The sequence below is a fragment of the Hemibagrus wyckioides genome, linkage group LG26, assembly GCF_019097595.1.
Source record: "Hemibagrus wyckioides isolate EC202008001 linkage group LG26, SWU_Hwy_1.0, whole genome shotgun sequence".
Classification (NCBI taxonomy): domain Eukaryota; kingdom Metazoa; phylum Chordata; class Actinopteri; order Siluriformes; family Bagridae; genus Hemibagrus; species Hemibagrus wyckioides.
In genome coordinates, this window is record NC_080735.1 from 2392566 (window position 1) to 2416545 (window position 23980).

The 23980-nt window shown below is 37.4% G+C and overlaps 1 protein-coding gene across 7 annotated transcripts; it reads left to right on the forward strand.

The window, feature by feature from the left end:
• LOC131346808 (interferon-induced protein 44-like) lies at positions 1–23653 on the forward strand. 7 transcript variants are annotated; one of them, XM_058380464.1, is made up of 13 exons: positions 1–1412; positions 1752–1850; positions 2050–3552; positions 6698–6731; positions 6924–7146; positions 18694–18832; positions 19167–19245; positions 19797–19830; positions 20786–20984; positions 21235–21381; positions 21601–21772; positions 22517–22617; positions 22784–23653. In XM_058380464.1, the coding sequence occupies exons 7-13, from the start codon at positions 19188–19190 to the stop codon at positions 22970–22972; spliced, it is 900 nt and encodes a 299-aa protein (XP_058236447.1). In that variant the 5' UTR covers positions 1–1412; positions 1752–1850; positions 2050–3552; positions 6698–6731; positions 6924–7146; positions 18694–18832; positions 19167–19187; the 3' UTR covers positions 22973–23653. The 7 variants fall into 7 exon arrangements, with proteins under 7 accessions (XP_058236447.1, XP_058236448.1, XP_058236449.1 ...); XM_058380465.1 differs by having other exon boundaries at positions 2099–3552; XM_058380466.1 differs by having other exon boundaries at positions 2134–3552.
• Positions 23654–23980: the final 327 nt, after the last annotated feature.

Consider the following 23980-nt stretch of genomic DNA (forward strand, 5'->3'; position numbering starts at 1 on the left):
ACTTTTTATATTTTTACACTTTTATATTTGTTACACATTTTTCTGTTACACATTTTCTTTTTTTACTCTTTCCTCTTTTATGTAAGACAGTCGTAAAAAGCATTTCACTACATGTCGTACTGTGTATGATTTCGTATGTGACAAATAACTGTTATCAGGGGTGTGTTTGTATGTTTGTCATACAGAGAGAAAGGGTTGCAACAGGGTAATTATTAAATGGTGCTAAACCTATTATTAAATAGTACTTATCTGCCTAAATTTTATACACATTTATTACTTTCGATTGGAACTCTGCTGAATGTGGTGGGTGTGACAACATTGAGTCACCTGTGATTTTTAATGTGTGAAGAATACAGGGCCTGATATGATCTTCTGCTATTGGAGCCCATATGGCTCATTTCTACATTCTCAGTTATATGAATTAACCTAGTGTTCCTCAACCTCTTTCATCAACAAGCTCCTGACTTAGGGCTGCTGCTGACTGGATGTTTTGTTTTTCTATGTAAAATCTAGAGAAAATCTCAGGGAATTGGTTTCTGAAATACACTGTCACTGAGATCATGCAGAACAGAAGCACAACTGTGCATATATTCAGTCACTCTGTCAAAGCATCTTAAAACTCACATACACTCATTCTCAGTGGACTTGATAATTTGCAGCTGAAAAATCTTAAATAGAAAGAAAGAACCGAATCAAACTGTTTGTGGCATGTAATATAGAAATATTTCATTTCTATACTAGAGGAAAGAATATACAGTATAGTATAGAGGATATACAGTAGGCTGTAGGATGGTGTTTTCAGGGTGAATGACATTTGTATGTAAAATAGTTTTCATCTTGGTGTTATTTCATAGTGTTAATGTCTACGTAATTGTTGTAACTAATGTAGAAAATACTAATAAAACAAGCGAAGAGGTGCAAACTGTGGCACCAATGTGGTTAATATCTAGGCCTGGAAGCCATTTGCATATTTAAATTAATACCACTGAAAGGCAGATGTTATATTTTTGTAAGCCAATTTCTGCCATATTTCTGCCATAAACAAAATCAATAGTTTACATTCCTGAAAACAAGGTCTTAATATTTAAAATAGCAAATGAATTTTTGTACTAATTAAAAAGCAATAACTTCATGATCAACCTCAAACATTCATAAGCTTCAAATAAAATAATTAAAACATATTTCATTATTTTAAACACATTCATAAACCCAGACCCTACACTTACTACGTTGTTGTTTCGGCTGCTCCCTATGTGTGTGAGGGGTCGCCACAGCGGACCAACTGGTCTGCACAACAACTTGGCACAGGTTTTACGCCGGATGCCCTTCCTGATGCAACCCTCCCATTTTATCCGGGCTGAGGACCGGCACTGCATCCAGTGGCTGGGAATCAAACCCAGGCCTTCCGCATGGTAGGCGAGAAACCTACCACTGAGCCACCAGCACCCTCTACACTTACTACATTATGTAGCCAAAATATTTTTTGCTTATGGACAGGTTTAGTCGGTACATTTTATAAATTCAGTCAGGAGTCAGATGTCTGTGACATGGCTATATAGGCTTCAATATTTACAGAGATGTTAAAACAAGGAAATACTGAAACTCATAAGAGGGTTAATGTGAATATTTATGTTATTATATTTAATGTCAATATATAATAATTGTACCATTTTCACTCATTATCCTTTAATCATCAAGTGAACTTGAATTATTTTCACTTTCTATTTTCATGAAATGCCTCCATTTGTAAGAATGCAGAAAAAGAAAATAGCCCAGGGGGAGGAGCCTCCAATGGATGCTATAAAACTGGCAGTACTGAAAGCTGCAGTAGATCTGTGCAACCATAAACCGTGAGTATATATGATTTTTTATCTGTTATATAATCTTTACATGAACATATCTATCTTTTTTAGTTTAATTGCTCTTTAGCTATTTTATTGCATGATATCCAAAATGTTATTAATACAAATATAGGCACATGGGTATATGTATGCATCTATCATGTCTTTGCAACTGACAATTCTAAATTTAGTGATATTTACTCTCTAGAATTAATTCAGCACCCTGTGTTTCTCCATTGCTTTATTTTTGTCTAAAGTAAGTATTTTTTTTTTTTCAAATTACATTTTCCAGTGCAAAAATTGATTATATTACAAAAGGATCTCTCAAATTGACCTCATAAAGAAGAGATATACACTATATTGCCAAAAGTATTCGCTCACCCATCCAAATAATCAGAATCAGGTGTTCCAATCACTTCCATGGCCACAGGTGTATAAAATCAAGCACCTAGGCATGCAGACTGTTTTTACAAACATTTGTGAAAGAATGGGTCGCTCTCAGGAGCTCAGTGAATTCCAGCGTGGAACTGTGATAGGATGCCACCTGTGCAACAAATCCAGTCGTGAAATTTCCTCGCTCCTAAATATTCCACAGTCAACTGTCAGCTGTATTATAAGAACGTGGAAGTGTTTGGGAACAACAGCAACTCAGCCACGAAGTGGTAGGCCACGTAAACTGACGGAGTGGGGTCAGCGGATGCTGAGGTGCATAGTTTGAAGAGGTCGCCAACTTTCTGCAGAGTCAATCGCTACAGACCTCCAAACTTCATGTGGCCTTCAGATTAGCTCAAGAACAGTGTGCAGAGAGCTTCATGGAATGGGTTTCCATGGCCGAGCAGCTGCATCCAAGCCATACATCACCAAGTGCAATGCAAAGTGTCGGATGCAGTGGTGTAAAGCACGCCGCCACTGGACTCTAGAGCAGTGGAGACGCATTCTCTGGAGTGACGAATCGCGCTTCTCCATCTGGCAATCTGATGGACGGGTCTGGGTTTGGTGGTTGCCAGGAGAACGGTACTTGTCTGACTGCATTGTGCCAAGTGTAAAGTTTGGTGGAGGGGGGATTATGGTGTGGGGTTGTTTTCAGGAGCTGGGCTTGGCCCCTTAGTTCCAGTGAAAGGAACTCTGAATGCTTCAGCATACCAAGACATTTTGGACAATTCCATGCTCCCAACTTTGTGGGAACAGTTTGGAGCTGGCCCCTTCCTCTTCCAACATGACTGTGCACCAGTGCACAAAGCAAGGTCCATAAAGACATGGATGACAGAGTCTGGTGTGGATGAACTTGACTGGCCTGCACAGAGTCCTGACCTCAACCCGATAGAACACCTTTGGGATGAATTAGAGCGGAGACTGAGAGCCAGGCCTTCTCGTCCAACATCAGTGTGTGACCTCACAAATGCGCTTCTGGAAGAATGGTCAAAAATTCCCATAAACACACTCCTAAACCTTGTGGACAGCCTTCCCAGAAGAGTTGAAGCTGTTATAGCTGCAAAGGGTGGACCGACGTCATATTGAACCCTATGGATTAGGAATGGGATGTCACTTAAGTTCATATGCGAGTCAAGGCAGGTGAGCGAATACTTTTGGCAATATAGTGTATATTAATTTCAGTTAGATTATTATTATTTTTTTATCAGGATTTTTTAACAGAATTAAATTCAGTTGGATGAAATGGGAGGAGGAGAATCCAAATTACCTCCACAACCCGGTAAGTCAAATTTAAAATGAATTCCTTTCAGTCATTTATTTAAAAATCATTGTGATTATTCATAATGGGAAAACTGGATTGCACTTTTAAGCTTTGTGAATTCAAAGGGGTTCAATTCAAAGCATAATATCCAACAGCATACATGCATTCCGTATAGTGGATTTCAATGGTGCCCGCGCATTTGAACTTCCAAAATGCACTTTAAATGTAGCTTCAAACCGTTTGTCAGAAACATTTCCTTTAAAAAATCATGCTCATAAATTGAAGCTGTGGTTGCAACTACAGCCCCAGTGTTCACTAGTGTGGAAAAGGAGGACCACTCCGAAGTTGGTGCGTGTGGAATGACACAAAGTTATATCTCATTTTCTTTTAGTTTTAGTTTTGTTTAAAATGGTCCATTCCTGTGTGTACCCTCGATGTGGAAATGTTTTTAAACCTATTGTGCGCAAGCATTCAGCAGCCTGTTTCACTTGCTCTCTTTTAATTTACCTAATTTACCTTAATTTAACTATAAATTAATATATTTTTTTTTTTACTTTTTTAGTAGCTAATAATATCTTCTTCCCTCTCTAATCATGCAATTTGAGAAAGTTTTCGTCATTTTTTTTGCCTGGACTTCTGTTTTTAACTCTCAGAGTGACACAGTGCCGGCTCTTACACCAGAGATAAGCTGATAGCGCTGCAACCGGACCCTATTGTAGACCCTACTTTGTCTCAGACCTTAAACATTTAACCAATTTCTCCCTGGGATTAATAAAGTTCTTTGAATCTTGAATTTCGAATAAAAGATTACGTCCACATGGAAATAATGACTGCTCATAAATTTCCTTTAAAAAATTCTGAGCGATTAAAGCTGTGGTTGCTCACTCTGAACCTGGATATCAACACACCCATACATTCTCATTGTACCTTTTTTTAGTAAAGAGCATTTGACTTATTTACACTACCTTGGTCTTTGCACGTTCACTTTGTAAACACTGGGTCTGTAGTTCCGCCTACATCACACGTGACCTTTCGACGTGATTACGTAGTATGCAGTGCTGTGGATGCACATCCCAGAGCTAGCACTAGACAAATTTTTGTGGTTAAAAATTTTTTTTATTTTTCTAAGAAAATGACTGATTGTTTTGCTAGATAAGAGCCTTCTTCTTGGCTGGGTTCATTTAGAGCTCTTTGAAGCTGCATTTAAACTACATTTTGGAAGTTCAAACTCGCGGGCACCACTGAAGTCCACTATATGGAGAAAAATCCTGAAATGTTTTCCTCAAAAAGCATAATTTCTTTACAACTGAAGAAAAAAATACATGAACATCTGGAATGACAAGGGGGTGAATAAATTATTTGTAGATTTTTGTTCTGGAAATGAACTTCTCCATTAAGAATCATAACTGGACCATGAAGCAGTGAAAGAAGAATCATGTTTTCTTTAACATTGTGTGTGTGAATGGTATATATATATATATATATATATGACACCCAAATATTCATGGTTTGCAATGTAAAGTAGTGCTCAGTGTGTATCTGCCTGATCTTACCAAGCTCTTCATGCTATGCACTGATATTCTGGATTTGATCTTGTTTTGCTACCAAGGTCTTGGATTTTGGATTTGCCCTGTTAATGTGGTTTGCTCATCACCCGAATGTTGCCTGTTTCCTGTTTATACCTCTTGATTCATGATTTTAATTTGTAATTTGCTAAGTCATGCCACTTGATTAAAATCATAAAGCATGGCATAAAATCAATGTTAGTATATGGAACACTTTTAACACCACACACTATTGTAATGATAATTTCTAATGATTTCTAGACACAATAGAATGATATACATTTTCTACTTATAACATGAAGAAGAAGACAAAGAAGAAGAAGTAAAACTTATACAGTGCTCAGCATAAAGGAGTACACCCCCTTTGACATTTTAAGCAGTATCTCAATGAACACAAAAACAATCTCCAAAATGTTGACAAGACTAAGTTTTATAAAACATCCGTTTAACTTATAACATGAAAGTAAGGTTAATAATATATCTTAGAGAACAAAATTTTCAGTTTTACTCAAATTAGGGTGATGCAAAAATGAGTACACCCCACTGAAAGTCTCTGGAGCAAAGATAAATTTTAGACTACAAATGTCTAATTTAAGAAGAATTCAACCACAGGTGAGTCTAATTATTCATTAGACAGGTGTCCAGCAGTCAGTGGACTATAAAAGGGTGTTACTTAAAGAAAACCCCTTCCTGTCAGCAATGGCACCATAGGAATACCAATGGAATAGAAATGTCACAAGACCTGAGAAAGAAAATAATTTCTTTACACCAGAAAGGTGAAGGCTACAAGAAGATCAGGAAAGCTTTACTTATCAGTCAGAATACTGTAGCAAAAGTGGTACAAACATTTAAAAAAGATGGAATTGCAACCATCACAGAGATGTCCAGGTCATCCACGGAAGTTGCATGCAAGTTCACTGCAGTTATTTAAAGAAGTAGAAAGCCAAACTGGGGTGAGTGTTTCCCATGACACAATACGGCATACACTGCAGAGGAATGGCATGCATGGGTGCTGTCCACGAAAGAAGCCTCTCCTAAAGCCAGGCACAAAAAAGCCTGCCTAGAGTTTGCCAGGGACCATGATGACAAAGATGAAGACTACTGGGACTCGATACTCTGGAGTGATGAGACCAAGATAAATGTTTTTGGAACTGATGGCTTCAAAACTGTATGGCATCGCAAAGGTGAGGAATACAAAGAAAACTGCATGGTGCCTACAGTGAAACATGGTGGTGGCAGTGTCCTTATGTGGAGCTGCATGAGTGCTGCTGGTGTCGGGGAGCTGCATTTCATTGATGGCATCATGAATTCACAGATGTACTGCCCTATTCTGAAAGAGAAGATGCTACCATCTTTTCAAAGGGGGTGTACTCCTTTACGCTGAGCACTGTAAATAAGACAATAAGACATCCTTGTACAAAAAATTCAATGGCAAAATGTATGCATTTAGCAATAAAGTGCATGTGTTAAACATTGCCTCTATATCTCATGGAAATACATTTCACTTTGCATTTTTATAGACTTAAAGGTACAGGTTTACTATATTTTACATACAAATGCAAAACCAATGTTTTGTTTTGTTTTGTTTTGTTTTTCAGAATTTGACAAACCATGGAGGACCATGCCTTGGGAGTAAGTTACATTAAGTCTCATAAAAGAAATATTTATGTCTTCTTTGTACTTAAGATCTTATTTTAGCCTCAAAACCTGTCAAGGTTGTCCAAATTGTACATTTATATATCAGTATACACTTATATACTTATACTTATATATCACCATATTCCATATTCACACCCTTTTTGTGACTTTTTGTGCTTGTGATAGGAAAAAAGACACTTTAGTAGAGAAACTCTACTAGAAATGAAAGTCTACTAGAGAAATGAAATTTAAGCTGTGCACTCCTGATGTTAAATATGTCAGGATTCTGGTCATTGGACTAGTTGGAGCAGGAAAGTCCAGCTTTATAAATTCAGTCAATAATGCTTTCCAAGAGAAAATCACCTCTGGAGCAGTTGCTGGTACATGTGGAACAAGTTTCACAAAAGCTGTAAGTACCTCAACATAATTAATTAATTAGGTTCATTTATTAATTAATTATTGAGTTAATTGAATTGATTATTAAGTTCATTGCAATTCTAATAAACCACAGTTTCATTTAAACTAAGGTCATATCACACTTCCAGACAAAAATATGTGAAATCTGTTCAGGCTCAGAAGTTGCTCAGAGCAACAATCCCTGGTTCTTTTGAAAATGATCATCAATGATATGCTGTAATCTAGCCATGGGGTCACAGTCCAGTGACTTCTCTGCCGGTCCCAAGCCTGTATAAATAGAGAGGGTTTGGTCAGGAAGGGCATCCAGCATAAAACATTGCCAAATTTAACCATGCGAATCATAAGTACTCTGAATTTCATACCGGATCGGTCGAGGCCCGGGTTAACAACTACCGCCATCGGCACCATTGACCTACAGGGCACCAGTGGAAATTGGGCTAGTATTGGTCAAAGAAGTAGAGGAGGGAGGAGAGTATGTAGACAGAGAGAGAAGAGGAAAGGTAAGAGTGTAGGGCTGAGAATAGGAACTCTGAATGTTGGTACTATGACAGGGAAAGGTAGAGAGCTGGCTGATATGATGGAGAGAAGGAAGGTGGATATACTGTGTGTACAGGAGACCAGGGGGAAGGGTAGCAAGGCTCGTAGTATAGGAGCAGGATTCAAGCTGATTTATTATGGGGTGGATAGTAAGAGAAATGGGGTAGGTGTGGTCCTGAAGGAGGAGTTTGTGAGGAATGTTCTGGAGGTGATGAGAGTGTCAGACAGGGTGATGAGTCTGAAGTTGGAGGTTGAAGGGGTGATGTTGAATGTTGTTAGTGGTTATGCCCCACAGGTAGGTTGTGAGTTAGAGGAGAAAGAGAGATTCTGGAGTGAATTAGATGAGGTGATAGAGAGTATTCCCACGGGAGAGAGAGTGGTGATAGGAGCAGATTTTAATAAACATGTTGGTGAGGGGGACACAGGTGATGAGGAGGTGATGGGCAAGTTTGGAGTTAAGGAAAGGAACCTTGAAGGACAGATGGTAGTGGACTTTGCTAAGAGGATGGACATGGCTGTGGTTAACACTTATTTTCAGAAGATGGAGGAGCATAAAGTGACTTACAAGAGTGGAGGTAGGAATATGCAGGTAGACTACATCCTATGTAGAAGAGGCAATCTGAAAGAGATTAGTGACTGTAAAGTGGTAGTGGGAGAGAGTGTAGCCAGACAGCATAGGATGGTGGTGTGTAGGATGAATCTGATGGTCTGTAAGAAGAGGTCAAAGATAGAGATGGAGAAGAAGACCAAGTGGTGGAAGCTGAAAAAGGAGGAATGTTGAGAGGAATTTAGACAGAAGTTGAGGCAGGCTCTGGGTGGTCAGGTAGTGCTGCCAGATGACTGGGAAACTACAGCAGAAGTGATCAGGGAGACAGGAAGAAAGGTGCTGGGTGTGTCATCTGGAAGACGGAAAGCAGATAAGGAGACTTGGTGGTGGAATGAGGAAGTTCGGGATAGTATTCAGAGGAAGAGGTTAACCAAGAAGAAGTGGGACATGGACAGGACTGAAGAGAATAGACAGGAATACAAGGAGTTACAGCACAGAGTGAAGAGGGAGGTGTCTAAGGCCAAGCAGAAGGTGTATGATGAGTTGTACACTAGGTTTAATCACTAGAGAAGGAGAGAAGGACTTGTACAGGTTAGCTAGGCAGAGGGATCGAGATGGGGAGGATGTGCAGCAAGTTAGAATTATTAAGGATAGAGATGGAAAGTACAGAGGAGATGGAAGGAGTACTTTGAAGAGTTGATGAATGAGGAAAATGAGAGGGAAAAAAGAATAGAAGGGGTGAACTCTGTGGAACAGGAAGTAGATAAGATTAGAAAGGATGAAGTCAGGAAGGCTTTGAAGAGGATGAAAAGTGGAAAGGCAGTTGATCCTCATGACATCCTGGTGGAGGTCCGGAAGTGTCTAGGAGAGGCAGCAGTGGAATTTTTAACTAGTTTGTTTAACAGGGTTTTAGAGAGTGAGAAGATGCCTGAGGAATGGAGAACAAGTGTATTGGTGCCGATCTTTAAGAATAAGGGTTATGTGCAGAGTTGCAACAACTATAGGGGAATAAAGTTGATGAGCCATACAATGAAGCTATGGGAAAGAGTAGTGGAAGCTAGGTTAAGGAAGGTAGTGGAAATTTGTGAGCAGCAGTATGGCTTCATGCCCAGAAAGAGCACAACAGATGCAATTTTTGCTCTGATGCAAAATGTTGATGGAGAAGTATAGGGATGGTCAGAGAGAGTTGCACTATGTGTTTGTAGACTTGGAGTCAGGAACAACAAACAAGTACACAAACATATGGAACATGTGGGTTATGTAGGTTAAAGTATAAGTGATAAATTAAAGGGGTAATGAAATAAATGTGGTTTTGGTCTAAATAAGTTCTGAAGTTTAGACAGATCAACAACTAATACGTGTTAAAATTAAAACTTGTGACTCATAGGCTGTATGAAGGCCACAGAAAGGTGGGGCTGTTTTTCAGGGGGAAAAATTAGTGAACGTCAAAACAATCCATAGAAAAGTAGAGCCCAGCAAGTTTAGGCAGCTGGGCTAGAAGGTATATATACTGGGGGATTTGTGAAGGGGGGTGTGCTTGCCTGCATCGGTTCATGAATCTGTGTATTTGAGTGCCATTTCCGGTGATATTTTTTAATAAAACCGGTTGCTTCTTCTCATCCAAGCCTGGAGGAGTGCTTTATTTATTTGTTTCTGTCCTGCATTTTTGATCTGAACTATAAGACTTTTTGATTCAATTCAATTCAATTTCAATTCAATTTATTTTGTATAGCACCTTTTACAATGAACATTGTCTCAAAGCAGCTTTACAAAAGAAGAAAACCGAGAAACAGGAGGGGAAAATAAAAAATAATAATAAAAAATAAAAAATAACTAGAAATAAGAATAAATTATTAAATTCTATAATTAGACTATTTTATCCCTAATGAGCAAGCCTGTGGCAACAGTGGCAAGGAAAAACTCCCTGGGATGGAAAGGAAGAAACCTTGAGAGGAACCAGGTTCAGAAGGGAACCCATCCTCATTTGGGTGACACTAAACAGAAAATAATGTAACTGTAACTAATTAATGTCCTTTCTACAACAGAAATCAATGACCCATGAGGAACTATTAGGTCAGTGTAGTTTCTAAAGTCATTATAAACACTAGTTCTTTGCTGTCATGGGCTGACAGATGAAATGGCAGATCTGTGATGGTGTGAAAGTCCCCAAGTGGCTCTGTCCATGGCTGTCTCCTGGTCCACACAGATCCATCCACAGCATCAGTGGGCACCATCAAGCAGCGAGACTCCTACCAGGGGTAGGGCAGCGGTCGCACTGGAAACTGGCAAACACTGGGAGCTCAGGAGTGGGGTGTATAGCTCGACAGAGAAGGTAGAGAGAGAAAGAGAAAGATATTAAGTTTCTGATCATGTGATGCTTAAAGACAATGTAGAATTATGTGTAAAGTGCAGGCAGGGACTCCGGCAAGACTAGCTATGACATCATAACTAAAAGGGAGAGCCAGAAGGTCACAGACATGAAGGCTTCCCGGGACATAAAGCATCCAACCATTTCACAGTCAGCAAACCTGAGCGACTTGCAAGGGTGGTAAGATGACAGCATCCAACACATACCAGTCACCAAACACTCTATGACCATGAACCTTCCAGATCTGCTCCTTTACCTAAGAACTATATATTAAAAGCTCGACTAAACAAATGTGTCTTCAGCCTAGACTTGAACACTGAGACTGTGTCTGAATCCCGAACACTAATTGGAAGGCTGTTCCATAACTTTGGGGCTTTGAAAGAGAAAGCTCCGCCCCCTGCTGTAGCCTTTGCTACTTGAGGTACTACCAAGTAACCAGCACCCTTTGATCGGAGTAGGCGTGGCGGATCATAAAAGACTAAAAGATCGCTCAGGTACTGTGGCGCGAGACCATTTACTGCTTTATAGGTTAGTAACAGTATTTTATAATCAATGTGAAATTTGACTGGGAGCCAATGTACTGTGGCTAAAATAGGAGTGATGTGTTCATATCTTCTGGTTCTGGTTAGGACTCTAGCTGCTGCATTCTGGACTAACTGGAGCTTGTTCATGCTCCTACCGGAACATCCAGACAGTAAGACATTACAATAATCCAACCTAGAGGTAACAAAAGCATGAACTAATTTTTCTGCATCATGAAGCGACAACATATTTCTTATCTTAGCAATATTCCTAAGATGGAAGAAGGCTACCCGAGTGATATTATCTACATGAACTTCGAATGAAAGACCAGAATCAATAATCACACCAAGATATTTTACTGCTGGACAAGATGAAACCAAAAGACCATCCACCATTACTCTGTAATCAGAAAGCTCACTTCTAACTGCCTGTGGTCCTAGTACAAGCACCTCTGTCTTGTCCGAATTAAGCAGGAGGAAGTTAGTGGCCATCCAATGTCTAATGTCCTTTACACATTCTATCTTAATAAGCTGGTGTCTCTCATCTGATTTAGCTGAAACATATAGCTGTGTGTCGTCGGTGTAACAGTGGAAGCTAATACCATGTTTACGAATAATTGCACCAAGGGGTAACATATATAGGGAGAAAAGCAGTGGGCCTAAGACAGAACCTTGTGGAACACCAAACATAACCTTGGTATGCATGGAGAAGTCACCATCTAGATCTACAAACTGAAAACGGTCAGTCAAATAAGACCTGAGCCAGGAGAGGGCTGTTCCTTTAACACCAACAACATGTTCTAGTGTATCAAGTAGAACAGTGTGGTCAGTGGTGTCAAAAGCTGCACTTTCGAGATCGAGTAACACCAGTAAGGAGACATAACCCTGATCAGAAGCCAGTAACAGGTCATTTACCACTTTAACCAGTGCTGTCTCTGTGCTATGATGCAGTCTAAATCCTGACTGATACATTTCATAAATGTTATTTCTGTGCAGGTCTGAACATAACTGCTGTGCTACAGCCTTTTCTAGGATCTTGGAGATAAAGGGCAGGTTTGATATCGGTCTATAGTTAGACAGCTGACCGGGGTCGAGGTCCGGTTTTTTAATCAAGGGTTTGATAACTGCTAGCTTAAAAGATTTAGGCACATAGCCAGTGCTTAGAGAAGAATTAATTACTTTTAGAAGGGGTTCAGTAGCTACTGATAATATCTGTTTAAGGAAAGATGTGGGTAAAGGATCTAGGATGCTATATTAGCTATATTAGCTAATAGCTATATTATCTAAAGGATTATCTATCAAATAATATGGTTTTAAATCAATAGTCTGAATTTTTTGCCTGATATTGTCAATTTTTTCATTAAAAAAATGCATGAAGTCATTGCTGCTAAATGTAGATGGTGTGCGCTTTTCTACAGTGGTTTTACTCCTAGTTAGTTTTGCTACAGTACTAAATAAAAATTTTGGATTGTTTTTGTTATCTTCGATTAGGGCAGAGAGATACGCTGATCTAGCAGCACTAAGAGAATTTTTGTATCTCAGAAGGCTTTCCTTCGACGCAATCTGGAATACTGCTAATTTAGTTTGACGCCATTTACGCTCTAGTTTCCTAGCCGATTGTTTTAAAGCTCGTGTGTGGTCGTTGTACCAGGGTGCTAGTTTCTTGTCTTTAATTTTTTTCCTTTTAAGTGGAGCTACAGTGTCTAGGGTGTTCTGAAATAATGACTCCAAGTAATCAGTCGCCTGGTCAAGTTCTGTAGGGTCAGAAGGTGAACCAATCATGTGTGATAATTCTGGGAGACTATAATCTCTCTGCAGTAGCAGACGAAAATATACGCTTCATACAGTAATGTGGCAGGTTGCGCATCTCGTGTCTAAGGCGCATTCTAAATGAAACTAGATAATGATCTGAGATAGCTTCTGACTGTGGAAGAGTGACTATGTTTTCTATATTTAATCCGAATGTAAAAATGAGATCCAGAGTGTGACCTCCATTATGAGTGGGTCCTATTACATTTTGATTAACACCTAATGAATCTAAGATGGACACACCTGCTGTTCTCAGAGGGTCTTCTGGCTTATCAAAATGAATGTTGAAGTCTCCTACTATTAGTGCATTGTCTAAAGAAACAACAAGGTTTGAAGTAAAATCTTCAAATTCACTGAGGAATTCAGAGTATGGCCCTGGGGGTCTGTAAATAACAATTAGTGGAATTGACTCTGTGAACTTATTATTAGTACTTGCATACGTTAGGTTAGTATAAAGAACTTCAAATGTGTTGAACTGATGTCTGGGTTTTTGTGTGGCGCTTAGCTTATTATCATGAATAACTGCGACACCTCCTCCCCTGCCTGTTAGACGCGGTTGATGTATATAGCTATAGCCAGGCGGACAAGCTTCATTTAATGCTACGTACTCATTTTGTTTAATCCATGTTTCTGTTAAACAAAGAACGCTGAACTCCTGATCAGTAATCAGTTCATTAATTATAAGTGTTTTAGTTGACAGAGATCTTATATTTAACAGTCCTAGCTTCAGATCAAAGGTGCTGGCTGTGCATTCACTATCATTATTATTCATTTGATAATAATGGTAATTGAAAAAGCCTCTAGAACCACCCTGAAGTGTCCACCCGGATAGGGGCTCTGGGTTCCGGCATTTAATTGGTGACCCCGACATGATCATTCCACCCCGGCAAGCTGGCAGAGGTTCAACCACCTGAACTGGGACTGCTCACCTAAGCAGACATCTGTTTCATCAAAGTCTGTTTTAGTGTCTATGGCCGTGAGCGCGGCCCCGGGGAGGGCTTGAGTGGCTGGCTTCGAGGTGAGGAATTTAAAAAAGGGTGGTAGAAGGGAGTGGATGAGAACAAGCAAAAATTTTTTGACTCCCAATTTTAACCTTTAAGTTGGGGAGTCTGTGTGAATGTGTGTGTGAAAGGAATTCTTGCGGCTATTTGTAACCTAAAGAGCTTGACCCGAGGCGACGAGATAGGTTACAAATAGTTCTGAATGGGCAAGTGGAGCTAGGATCCTGAAAAAATTCCTGCGGATACCGCTGGTGTGCGGGCAAGGAACCCCGTATGCCAGGGCTACACAGGCAGGTGGAAAGAGTGCACGGAGGCCCTAGATACCACTGTTTGTTAGAAACAGGTCTGCTTGGTAGGGCTTTGGGCTCGGGCCCTAAGGGGTAGGAACTCCTCTCCTTGGGTAGGGAACCTTTTATTGTTGTTATTGTTGTTTATAGGGGTTATTATGGAAGTTGAGGGGTATTGTGGACACCTGAGGGAGTCTATCGTACGTTGTGGCACGGTGCAGGCTTTATAATTCTTATAATTTTATGATTCTTGTAGAGTGTGTACTGAGCATGCGATAAGATATCCCTCTGTGAGAAGGTGTGGGGGTGTGTGTAAAGTGTAAAGTGGTGGTAAGTATATCCTTCCGTGAGGGGGAGGAAATAGTATTAGCAATTGGTGGTCAAAAGTAAATTTGACACGGTTGCTATTGAGTTAAATGTGGGGTCAATACGTAGTGATTTTGACCTCCTAAGACCTGGCATCCTCAGACGAGGGCATCCCATTTGTAGGTGTGGATGTCATAATACTCAATTCATTGTAAATGGTACACAAAAATAAGTGGCTCTATGTTCAAAGGTAATATTGGGTTGTTATAGGTAATAACAACTAACCCTAACACGTGGGAGAAACCCAAACTGTAAGCTCAGGTCTGAGGAGCTCAAAGTTAAATTGGAGGGATTGGATTGCCTTCCATTGAAAGCTAATTTGGGGCTATTTGTGCTGCGGTTGTTGTGATTGATGCATTACTGTCCTGTAATAACGTAATAATGTAATAACTGTTAACTGTAATGTAATTTGATTTTCCCTATATATACTGTACTGTATAACCAGAATGCTGATCCCAGGTTGGGTGTGTAAAGATTAGGTGAGATGAGTTAGAGTGTGCGAGTGTGGTATGTTATTGTATATTGTCCGAGGTATGTGTGTGTGTGCATAAGCGTGGGTGGATATTCAGGGTCATGAGTTAGAGGCACACAGAAACACAGTTTCCTTGCACAACTTGAACCAGGTTACCCAAGCTGATAATAGCTGTGGCTGATATTACTATATAAATAGTAGAACATTATTAATTGTGCATTATTAATAGTATTACTAGGCTCCGTTTGCTAGACTGCACATGTGTGAATGCATGACCAAACTCTGAGTTGGCTGGATTCTGACTGTACCGCCCCTGGCTATCATTTAAGTGGCATTGTGGGACGGGCAGATCGGGGTCCCGCTGACCAGAGTGTGTGACTGAGGAGCTCCCAGCATTGGGAGACATTGGGTGAATGAGATATAAGATATAAGTGCCAGATAGGGTGATATATGAGCTCTGTTTATAAGGATACAAGGCAAGCCAGGTTTGCTGGATTTAAAATATTTCAAATATGATTATATAGTGTCAATCTTTGCTTCTTGCTTTTTGCTTGTATATGTTTCCTACCTTACTTCCAATCAGTAAATAATTTTAAGGGGAGTGGCATAGAGTAGGGTAGGCCTGAATGTTTCTGTCATGTGTTGCTGGGCAGGCTGTGGAATAGAGAGGGAAGGGTAATGTTGACTGTCCTTGCACGTGTGTTTGAATTAAAAATAAAAATCCGTAAAAATAGCTGCAGTGCCCAGAAGGGAGTGGCAGCAGTTGTTGGATTCTTGTGGTTCTTTTGTTTGAATTCTATTGATTTTCTATGGCTGATTGCTTATTGCTAATTGCTAGTTTCTTCTTGTATATCAATGTTGTATATTAACCAGCTGTGTTGATTAATTGCTTTTTCTAATAAATGTTTGCATTGACTGCTGATCAGTGGCATATGGCATATGGTTTATGGCTGCTGAGTCATTGTATTCTAGTGAACACTGCTTCATTTGGTTTACCTGGGATTGTTGGTTATTTTATTTCCATTTCCATAATTGTTCTTTTAGGTTATCTGGGTTGTCTGGATAGTACTGGAGTGTGCTGTTAATCAGGAGCTGATAAATTGCTGAGCTGATTGATTATTCAAGTTATCTATCCTATTAAGGCGATTGGTGTTGCATATTGGTTACTGCATATTATTAATTACTGTTATTAACTGATCAATTGTTATTGATTAATTGATTATTATTAATTATTATTGATTGATTAATGGTTATTACTTGATTAATTATTATTAATTGGTTAGTTATTGTTATTATTATTAATAAATTGATTAGTTGATTGATTGATTAGTTAATTGATTGGTTAGTTGATTGCTTGCTTGCTTGATTGATTAATTGGTTGGCTGATTGATTGAGTTGTTAATTAATTATTGATTAATTATTACTGGTTATTATTAGTATTAATTAGGGTGTTGATTTTTCCCACGCCTTAGGTGGAATTTTAAATTGTTTCTTTCTAGATAACCTTTGACTTTGGTTAGCACTAGCATTAGCTGGCTAAGCTATAATTCTCTATTTAACCTTTTAGCCTTTTGCTAATGTTGGTCAATGCTAATGCTAATGCAATTCTTGAGGCTAACTAATGGTAGTTGATGGTAATAGCTGGTAGCTGATTAGCTAATGCTAATGGTAGCGAAATGCTAATGCTAGAAACAGTGATGCTCATGCTTGCTTACTATTGATTAGTAAGGTTAATTAGCATGGTTAATTAAGTAATTAGGGACATACAGGGTAGTGCCTTAAGTTTATTATCTTATGTAATTATTTTATTTTATTATTCTATAATATAGGCATTTTATGCTCGTTCATCATACCTGTTATCAGTTAAGCTTGCCAAGTGTAGCACAACAGCAATATTTACTACACGCTTGTAGATAATAACACGCTTGTGGCTCACAGCACATTTGTGGTTTGTAACACATCTTATTTATCATTACATTATAACAGAACCAGTGAAAGGGGACGTGTTTACACAAAAACTCAAGTTCAAGATTTCCATAAACTTTCAAAACTTTCCATTTAACCCCACTGAGCCACACAATGAACAAGACAAGTTTTTCCACACCTGCTGGTATTATAATGGCGAAACACATGGTTGCAAGTAAAGACATTAGAAAATATAAGAAAATGGCATGATCGGAAGAACAGGGAATGCAGTGGCCTGCAGAAGGAACATTTGATGTGACAATGCAGGAAATTGAAAGCCAGGGTAGAGTGCTGGGGAGAAATGAAGAGAGAAACCCGTGAAAAAACACAAAAGAAACTGGAGATTATTCAGTGGTTTGAAAAAGGAGGACTAGAGAGACCAAAATAAAAGACAAATGGACAATCTGTGAGCAAAGAGTGTATGGTAGATGAAATGCTGGACCTGGAACAGCATAGGGAGGAAAAAGCCCCATCATGTAGGAAATGTGGGGAGCACGGATGGCCACCACCATATAATGTGAATTACGCTTTTGCTCCTGCTGGCGTAATGGGAATTTACCTCGTGTTACCATGCCCTAAAGAAGTGAAGGTTGACATATTAATGGGACAAATAAGTGGAACAACAGAGGGGGAAAGTGAACCCAGCCATCTGAGAGCAGACAGTCAGGGGGCACGACGGAAAACATCAAGCCAAGGAGGTGTAAAGAGCAAACTGCAACCATCACCTCGCTGGGAAGAGGAATTACATGAAAAATGACTCATTCATCCAAACAGCAAGGTCTTACAAAAGTCCAAATTAGAAAACATAAACTATTTGATTAACCATGTAGCTACATTATATTTCTTAGTTTAGCAATGAAAGGCCATCTAGAGTGACTGCATAAACAGAAATGTTACTATTAGCTGACCATGGCTTTAGTAGAAGTATTTCTTTTTTCTCTGAAGAAGTGTCTGTCATTTACATATTCCTCATTATTACAAAGCAGATGTCTGGAATCTGGCCTTGCTAAAACAAACAGCTGTGTTTCAGTAGCCCAGCATTGGAAGCTAACAGCATTTTTTTTCAGTCACCCTGGAAGGAACCTTTAGAAAAAAACTTAATGTAACATTTGTGTGTATAAGATATAAGCAACATTTACAAACTGACAGCAGTTAGTGAGGCATGACTCAAAGCAGAAATCTATAAGAATATTTTAATCATTGAAAATAAAAGCAACACTAAGATCAACTAACCCAGGAAAGGAGGCACAACTCTAAGACAAAATCTTTTGTGATGAAGTAAGTATGATAATTAGAAGGATGCGTTGGTCATGCAAACAATTTAGCTGATTAGCCATTAATTAATAAGTTTCTACAATTAAGTGTAAAAGATTAGGTGAGGTAGCAGGACACTCAGTATCCCTGGAAACCATGTGATTAATGTGAAGAGGTTAATGACATTCTTTTAAGCACAAAGGATGCTGAGGAGACTTCAGCCAGGTGTCAGTTTTGTTGAATATCTTTTAAAGTTAAAATATGAGTGTTTGTGTTGGGGAAAACATATAAAGGTCTATAATAATGACTTCACATAATTATAATAATAGATTTACCTCCTTTATTTTCCATTACTTGCTGTTATTGTAAAGACAATCCCAGTGGCTTACCAATAACTTTCTTTCACTTTCAGTTTACCTGATGGTGTTGTTGTTGCTGAGGACACACCCCAGTGGGTGTGTGGATGTAATTTGAAGAATGAGTCACACACTGAAGATATAAATGTTTATCAGTAGGAACAGTGTTGACCACAGACTCCCATCATCAGATCTGTAAGTAAACATGTTTTTAGTAATTTTACATAAATTCATTTTTAATGCTGTTAGCTGATACTGTTTTCTTATATCCACCTTTATTTGTTATTACTTTATAGAAATTTACTTGTATGTTGAACACCATAGGGATTATTCATGTTAATGTAGGCAGCTGTATGTATCTATATCATGTCTGATGATTCCTTTGTTCAAATGTATATTGAATTGTGAGTTTTATTATTTTTCATGTAGGTCTGAAACTAAGAGATACAAATATGCTTGAATGAAAAAGAACATGCTATATTTTGCTTTGGTTGTCTTTAATAATTTAATTTCAATTCAATTTCATCAGGTTTAATTTAATTTTGATAACATGGGAGGTTTAAAGTCCATACCTTCTAGTGATACACAACCCTCAGAACTAAATAATGGTAAGTAAGCAGTTCAAGTATAAATTTCATTCAAGATATTGGATGTATGTTGTTTTATCATTGTTTTCAAGTATAATATCTTGTTTTTGTATGATAGTGACCTAAAATAACCATAAGCCCTGATTTCTTTTGTGATATCAGTTTAATATAAAGTTGAGAATCACTGTCTAAAAGTTGAAAAATCAGAGAATAGAATCTGCCATTTGGAAAGTTCCCAAAATCAGCTAAGATTCCTGTGAGAACACTTACATTAATTCTAGCATTTAAGAATATGTAGTAAACCCTAAGCAAAAGATAACACAAATTAGACCGGCACAGTTTACAGAGAACAATTTATTACATTATCAATGATTTTCTCAATAATAAGGAAGGGAGTTTGTAAGATTATGCTATATGATTTGATTTAGCTGAAATAGCTGCTGGACGAGTACAGATTTTATATTGATTTTATGCCAATAATTTAGTTTAATTAATTAAGCAATGAAATTAAGTAATTAATTAATTAATGAAATGAAATTAATTAATTAATTAATAATGATTCTTTCTTTCAGAATTTGATAAGGAATGGAGGAAAATGCCTTGGGGGTAGGTTTCTGAGGTTCTATTAAAGAAAATCTAGTTGATTATTTTGTACAAGTTTTACTTTAAAACACTTCTTATAAATTAAAGAGATTTTCCCTTTACTTTATTCATTAAATAATGAAATATATAATTAAATAAATAATTGGCTTTTAGAAAGAAATTACAGTTGCCACATAACAACATTAAGGTGCTGTAGACAAACTTGCAATGTATCGGTTCTACAGACATGGCATAGCAAACCACTAGCAACAACATAGCAACTATACCATAGCAACCATCTAGAATCACACTAGCAATTGCTGGGATATTATAGCAAACTCCTAGTAACAACCTATCATAGCAACCTTCTACCAACACTATATCATCCACATACAACAGCTTACTAACCACTGGAATAATATAATAACCAGCTAGCAACACCTTAGCAACTGGCTGGAATCATAGCAACTACCAGAGATAGAATAGCATTCACCTAGCAGCCCCCTAGCAACCACCTGGAACAGAATCCAGCTGGAATAACAGCAACCTAGCAACTACAGAGATTGGAAAGTCTCTGGAGACTTTTACAGAGACTGGAAAGTCTTTCAGATCTACACACATTTCATGTTCTTGTGTTAAGTCAATTAGAGTTTTAGCATAATCTAGTTAATAATCTATTAATATATATTTCAAAAATAATTAAGATACATTTATTTAGCTTTAATTTATTCTATGTAATTTAAGGTTGGTCAAAATTCACCTTTAGTACTGTATGGTGGAAATACCTTTTCATTGCTTAATTTAAATCAAACCCTTGGTGTCACTTATCACACACCCATTCCTCCTGATATAACTGTGTAACTCAGTCAGGTTTGTGGTCCTTCTTCACTTTCAGAATATTATTTTATGTAATTTATACAGTTTGTATGTGTGATTGTTTTTAGTTGTCATTGTTTTTTGTTTTGTTTTGTTTTTCTAGAAAAAACTGTGAGATTGAACAGAAACTGAGGGACTTCAAGCTCAAACACCCAAGTGTTCGGTTTGTCAGGATTCTGCTTATCGGTGATGCTGGAGCAGGAAAGTCCAGCTTTATAAACTCAGTCAATAATGTTTTCCAAAAACGAATCACATCTGATGCTCTTACTAATACAACCGGTGGAAAGAGTTTTACAAAAACTGTAAGTATTTTAAAATTTTACTAAACTAAGCCCATCAAGCCCACTGATTATTATTTCTTTTTGCTAGATTGTGACTAAATTTAAATATGTTATAATGGGATTTTAACTGTTCCTTTTGAAGTGACGCTTTACTAAAATAAAATGAAATCATTTTTAGATATACTTACTATTATTTACAAATAACACAGTAGGGACACAATAGGGAACACTAGAACATTTGATCTCTTATATATCTGAACTTGTTTTACAGTACCAAACCTATTACATTGAAGGAAAGGATGGATCCCATTTGCCTTTTGCATTCAATGATGTCATGGGGCTTGAAGAAAGAGAATCTGGTGCAAGTTCACACGACATCATCAAAGCCTTAAGTGGCTTACTTCAGGATGGATTCAATGTGAGAAAAGTTAATGTAACTTGACCAGAAAGAACAAACAATTAATTAAATTAATAAATAGCATTTTGAACCGTTGTTGATTTTAGAAATGTTGTACATTTTTGGATCATCTATAGGCGTGCTTATTTATTTATTTATTTATTTATTTATTTATTTATTTATTTATTTATTTATTTATTTAATTAATTAATTATTTATTTAATTAATGTAAACTTGCAGTTTGATCTTACATCATCTAAGTCTATGAAGGATCCTGGCTACAGAAACAACCCAAGTCTTGAGGATGAACCCTGTTGCCTGGTCAACATTATTGATGCAAACTCCATATCAAGGATGGAAATTGGGGTCATTAATAAGATGAACAAAATCCGTGAGGCAGCTTCAAAACTGAGTAAGGCACTAACACTATGATTGGGTTTAATAGAAGGAAAAATATAGACTGATCAAATACTTTGTGTGCTACGTTTTCCAAATAGTGTACAAGTAAATAATTATGCTCCATCTAATTATGGCTGAATGCCTATAGGATATATTTAGAGTTGGCAACACAAATCCAAAACTTATATTAAATTTTGCACCTTCTAAAGCAGAGAAACATGGTGGTGGTGGCAGCATAATTATTATTTTGATTTAACAATATAGTGTCAAAATGCATTATTCATTATGTAGTGTCTTCGCCTGTAAAGTAAATATGTAAAAGGTAATTGTAGATGCACTTTGTTGGTATGCTAACAGCTTACATTAGGTATATTTATAAATTTATTCATTAAAAAAAATAAACAAATACAGTTTTTTAAGATAAAGAATTTTTCAGAGACCTTGCAAAAACATATTTTCACTGACTTTAACAGAGATTAATTATGATAGTTACAGTATACTTAAAAATCACCTTCACTTTTGATTCCATTGAGCTTTTGAAGGATTTTCAGCCAAAACATGAACATCTGAGATCTGAATATCAATATGCACGATTATTATTAAATCCTTTATTCTAAACTCTATTAAATCATGTTTATTACTAAACTATGAACACAGCCCTCAGTGCAAAGTGCAATACTGACTCTTAATTTTTCAGCGGATTTTCCTCAAATTGCATCAGTTGATTGATTGATCTGATATTTATCGTATCATCCAGACATGCGTCAAGTAATCATCATGACAAAACCAGATTTAGCATGTCCACTGGTTCACCAGGACATAAGGAAGATCTACACCAGCAAGAAGATCAAAGAGAAGGTAATTAATTAGATATAAGGACATAATATAAGGACATGTCTCACAAATTAAGCACATTTAGTGTTTTTTTTTTATTATTTAGGGACTGTTATTGTAAAGTGAAAATGAGTGAAACCTTCACAGAAAGCCTCCACTGATCTTTACTATGTTTGTATTTCTTTTCCAGATGCAGGAGTGTAGTAATCTGCTGGGGATTCCTATGAATCACGTCTTCCCTGTGAAGAACTACCATGAGGAGATAGACCCAGATGATGACATGGATCTTCTGATTCTCAAGGCACTTGATCAGATTGTGCACATCGCTGCTGACAAGTTTAAGGAACAATCCTTTAAATCTGGTGACAAACCTGAGTAAAGTCTCAGATCTCAATGTCTCAATAAGATTAGTATGACACAAAGTGCTTCAGTAAACATTTAAAAATATATATTAGGATTACAGCTATTACTAAATGGAGAAAGGTACCAAGTGTGTATTGCTAAAATATGTGTAATCTTCTATCTTTATGAATTATATTAGATTATGCTACTTTACTTAAAGTTAAAATAAGATTTCTTTAAGGTTTCACTAATGTTAATAACCCATAAATGTAACAGTCTGAGTCACGTGAACTCAGTTTTCAAACCTGCAGTCTTGCTGATCACCCATTGGATAATCAGAAAAACAGGTATATTGCATTGCATTTTTATATCTTTTTGCAGCATAAAACATAAAATATATGTAAAAATATATGTAAAGTAGATGGCTGAAATAAACAACATATTGTCTACTTTTGAGGATTTTTTAAGATTTTAGCTGATTACTAATTGTCTATACTAAATGAATAAAATGTACCTTAGGTGTTAAAACCCTTTCAGTAAATAAAGGTGTTTCACGAGGTTTGGAAAAATGTCAGGAAATGTATTTAAATATTTAAAAAGTTAATTATCTTGTTAAATTATATAATGCCTAATATATAGTTACTGAGAGATTGTAACTGAAAAGCCTAAATATACAAGGACTTACTGTGGAATACTGCTCTTATTTTGTGAATAAATTAAATTCTTTAAAATAATTAAATATCTCATTAATTATCCAGATGCAAGTGCAAAATTTCATTTCAGTCATTCATTGTAACAACTCCATATAACAAGTCCATGGACCATTCATCCCTCCATCAGAGGGAGCCTTCACCTAAATTCTGGTTCCACTTTCTGCACTAAAGTTCACTTCCTATTTAAAACATGTTCACATAAGCCATATTGCAAATTATTGTCAGTTCTCCTGCATACCAAGCCTGTCCTGTTTCATGCGTCTGACCATTTCTCTGTCATTTGGATTAGGGTGTTGTATCTCTGTTTTGGATTTGTTTGTTCTCTGAAAGTC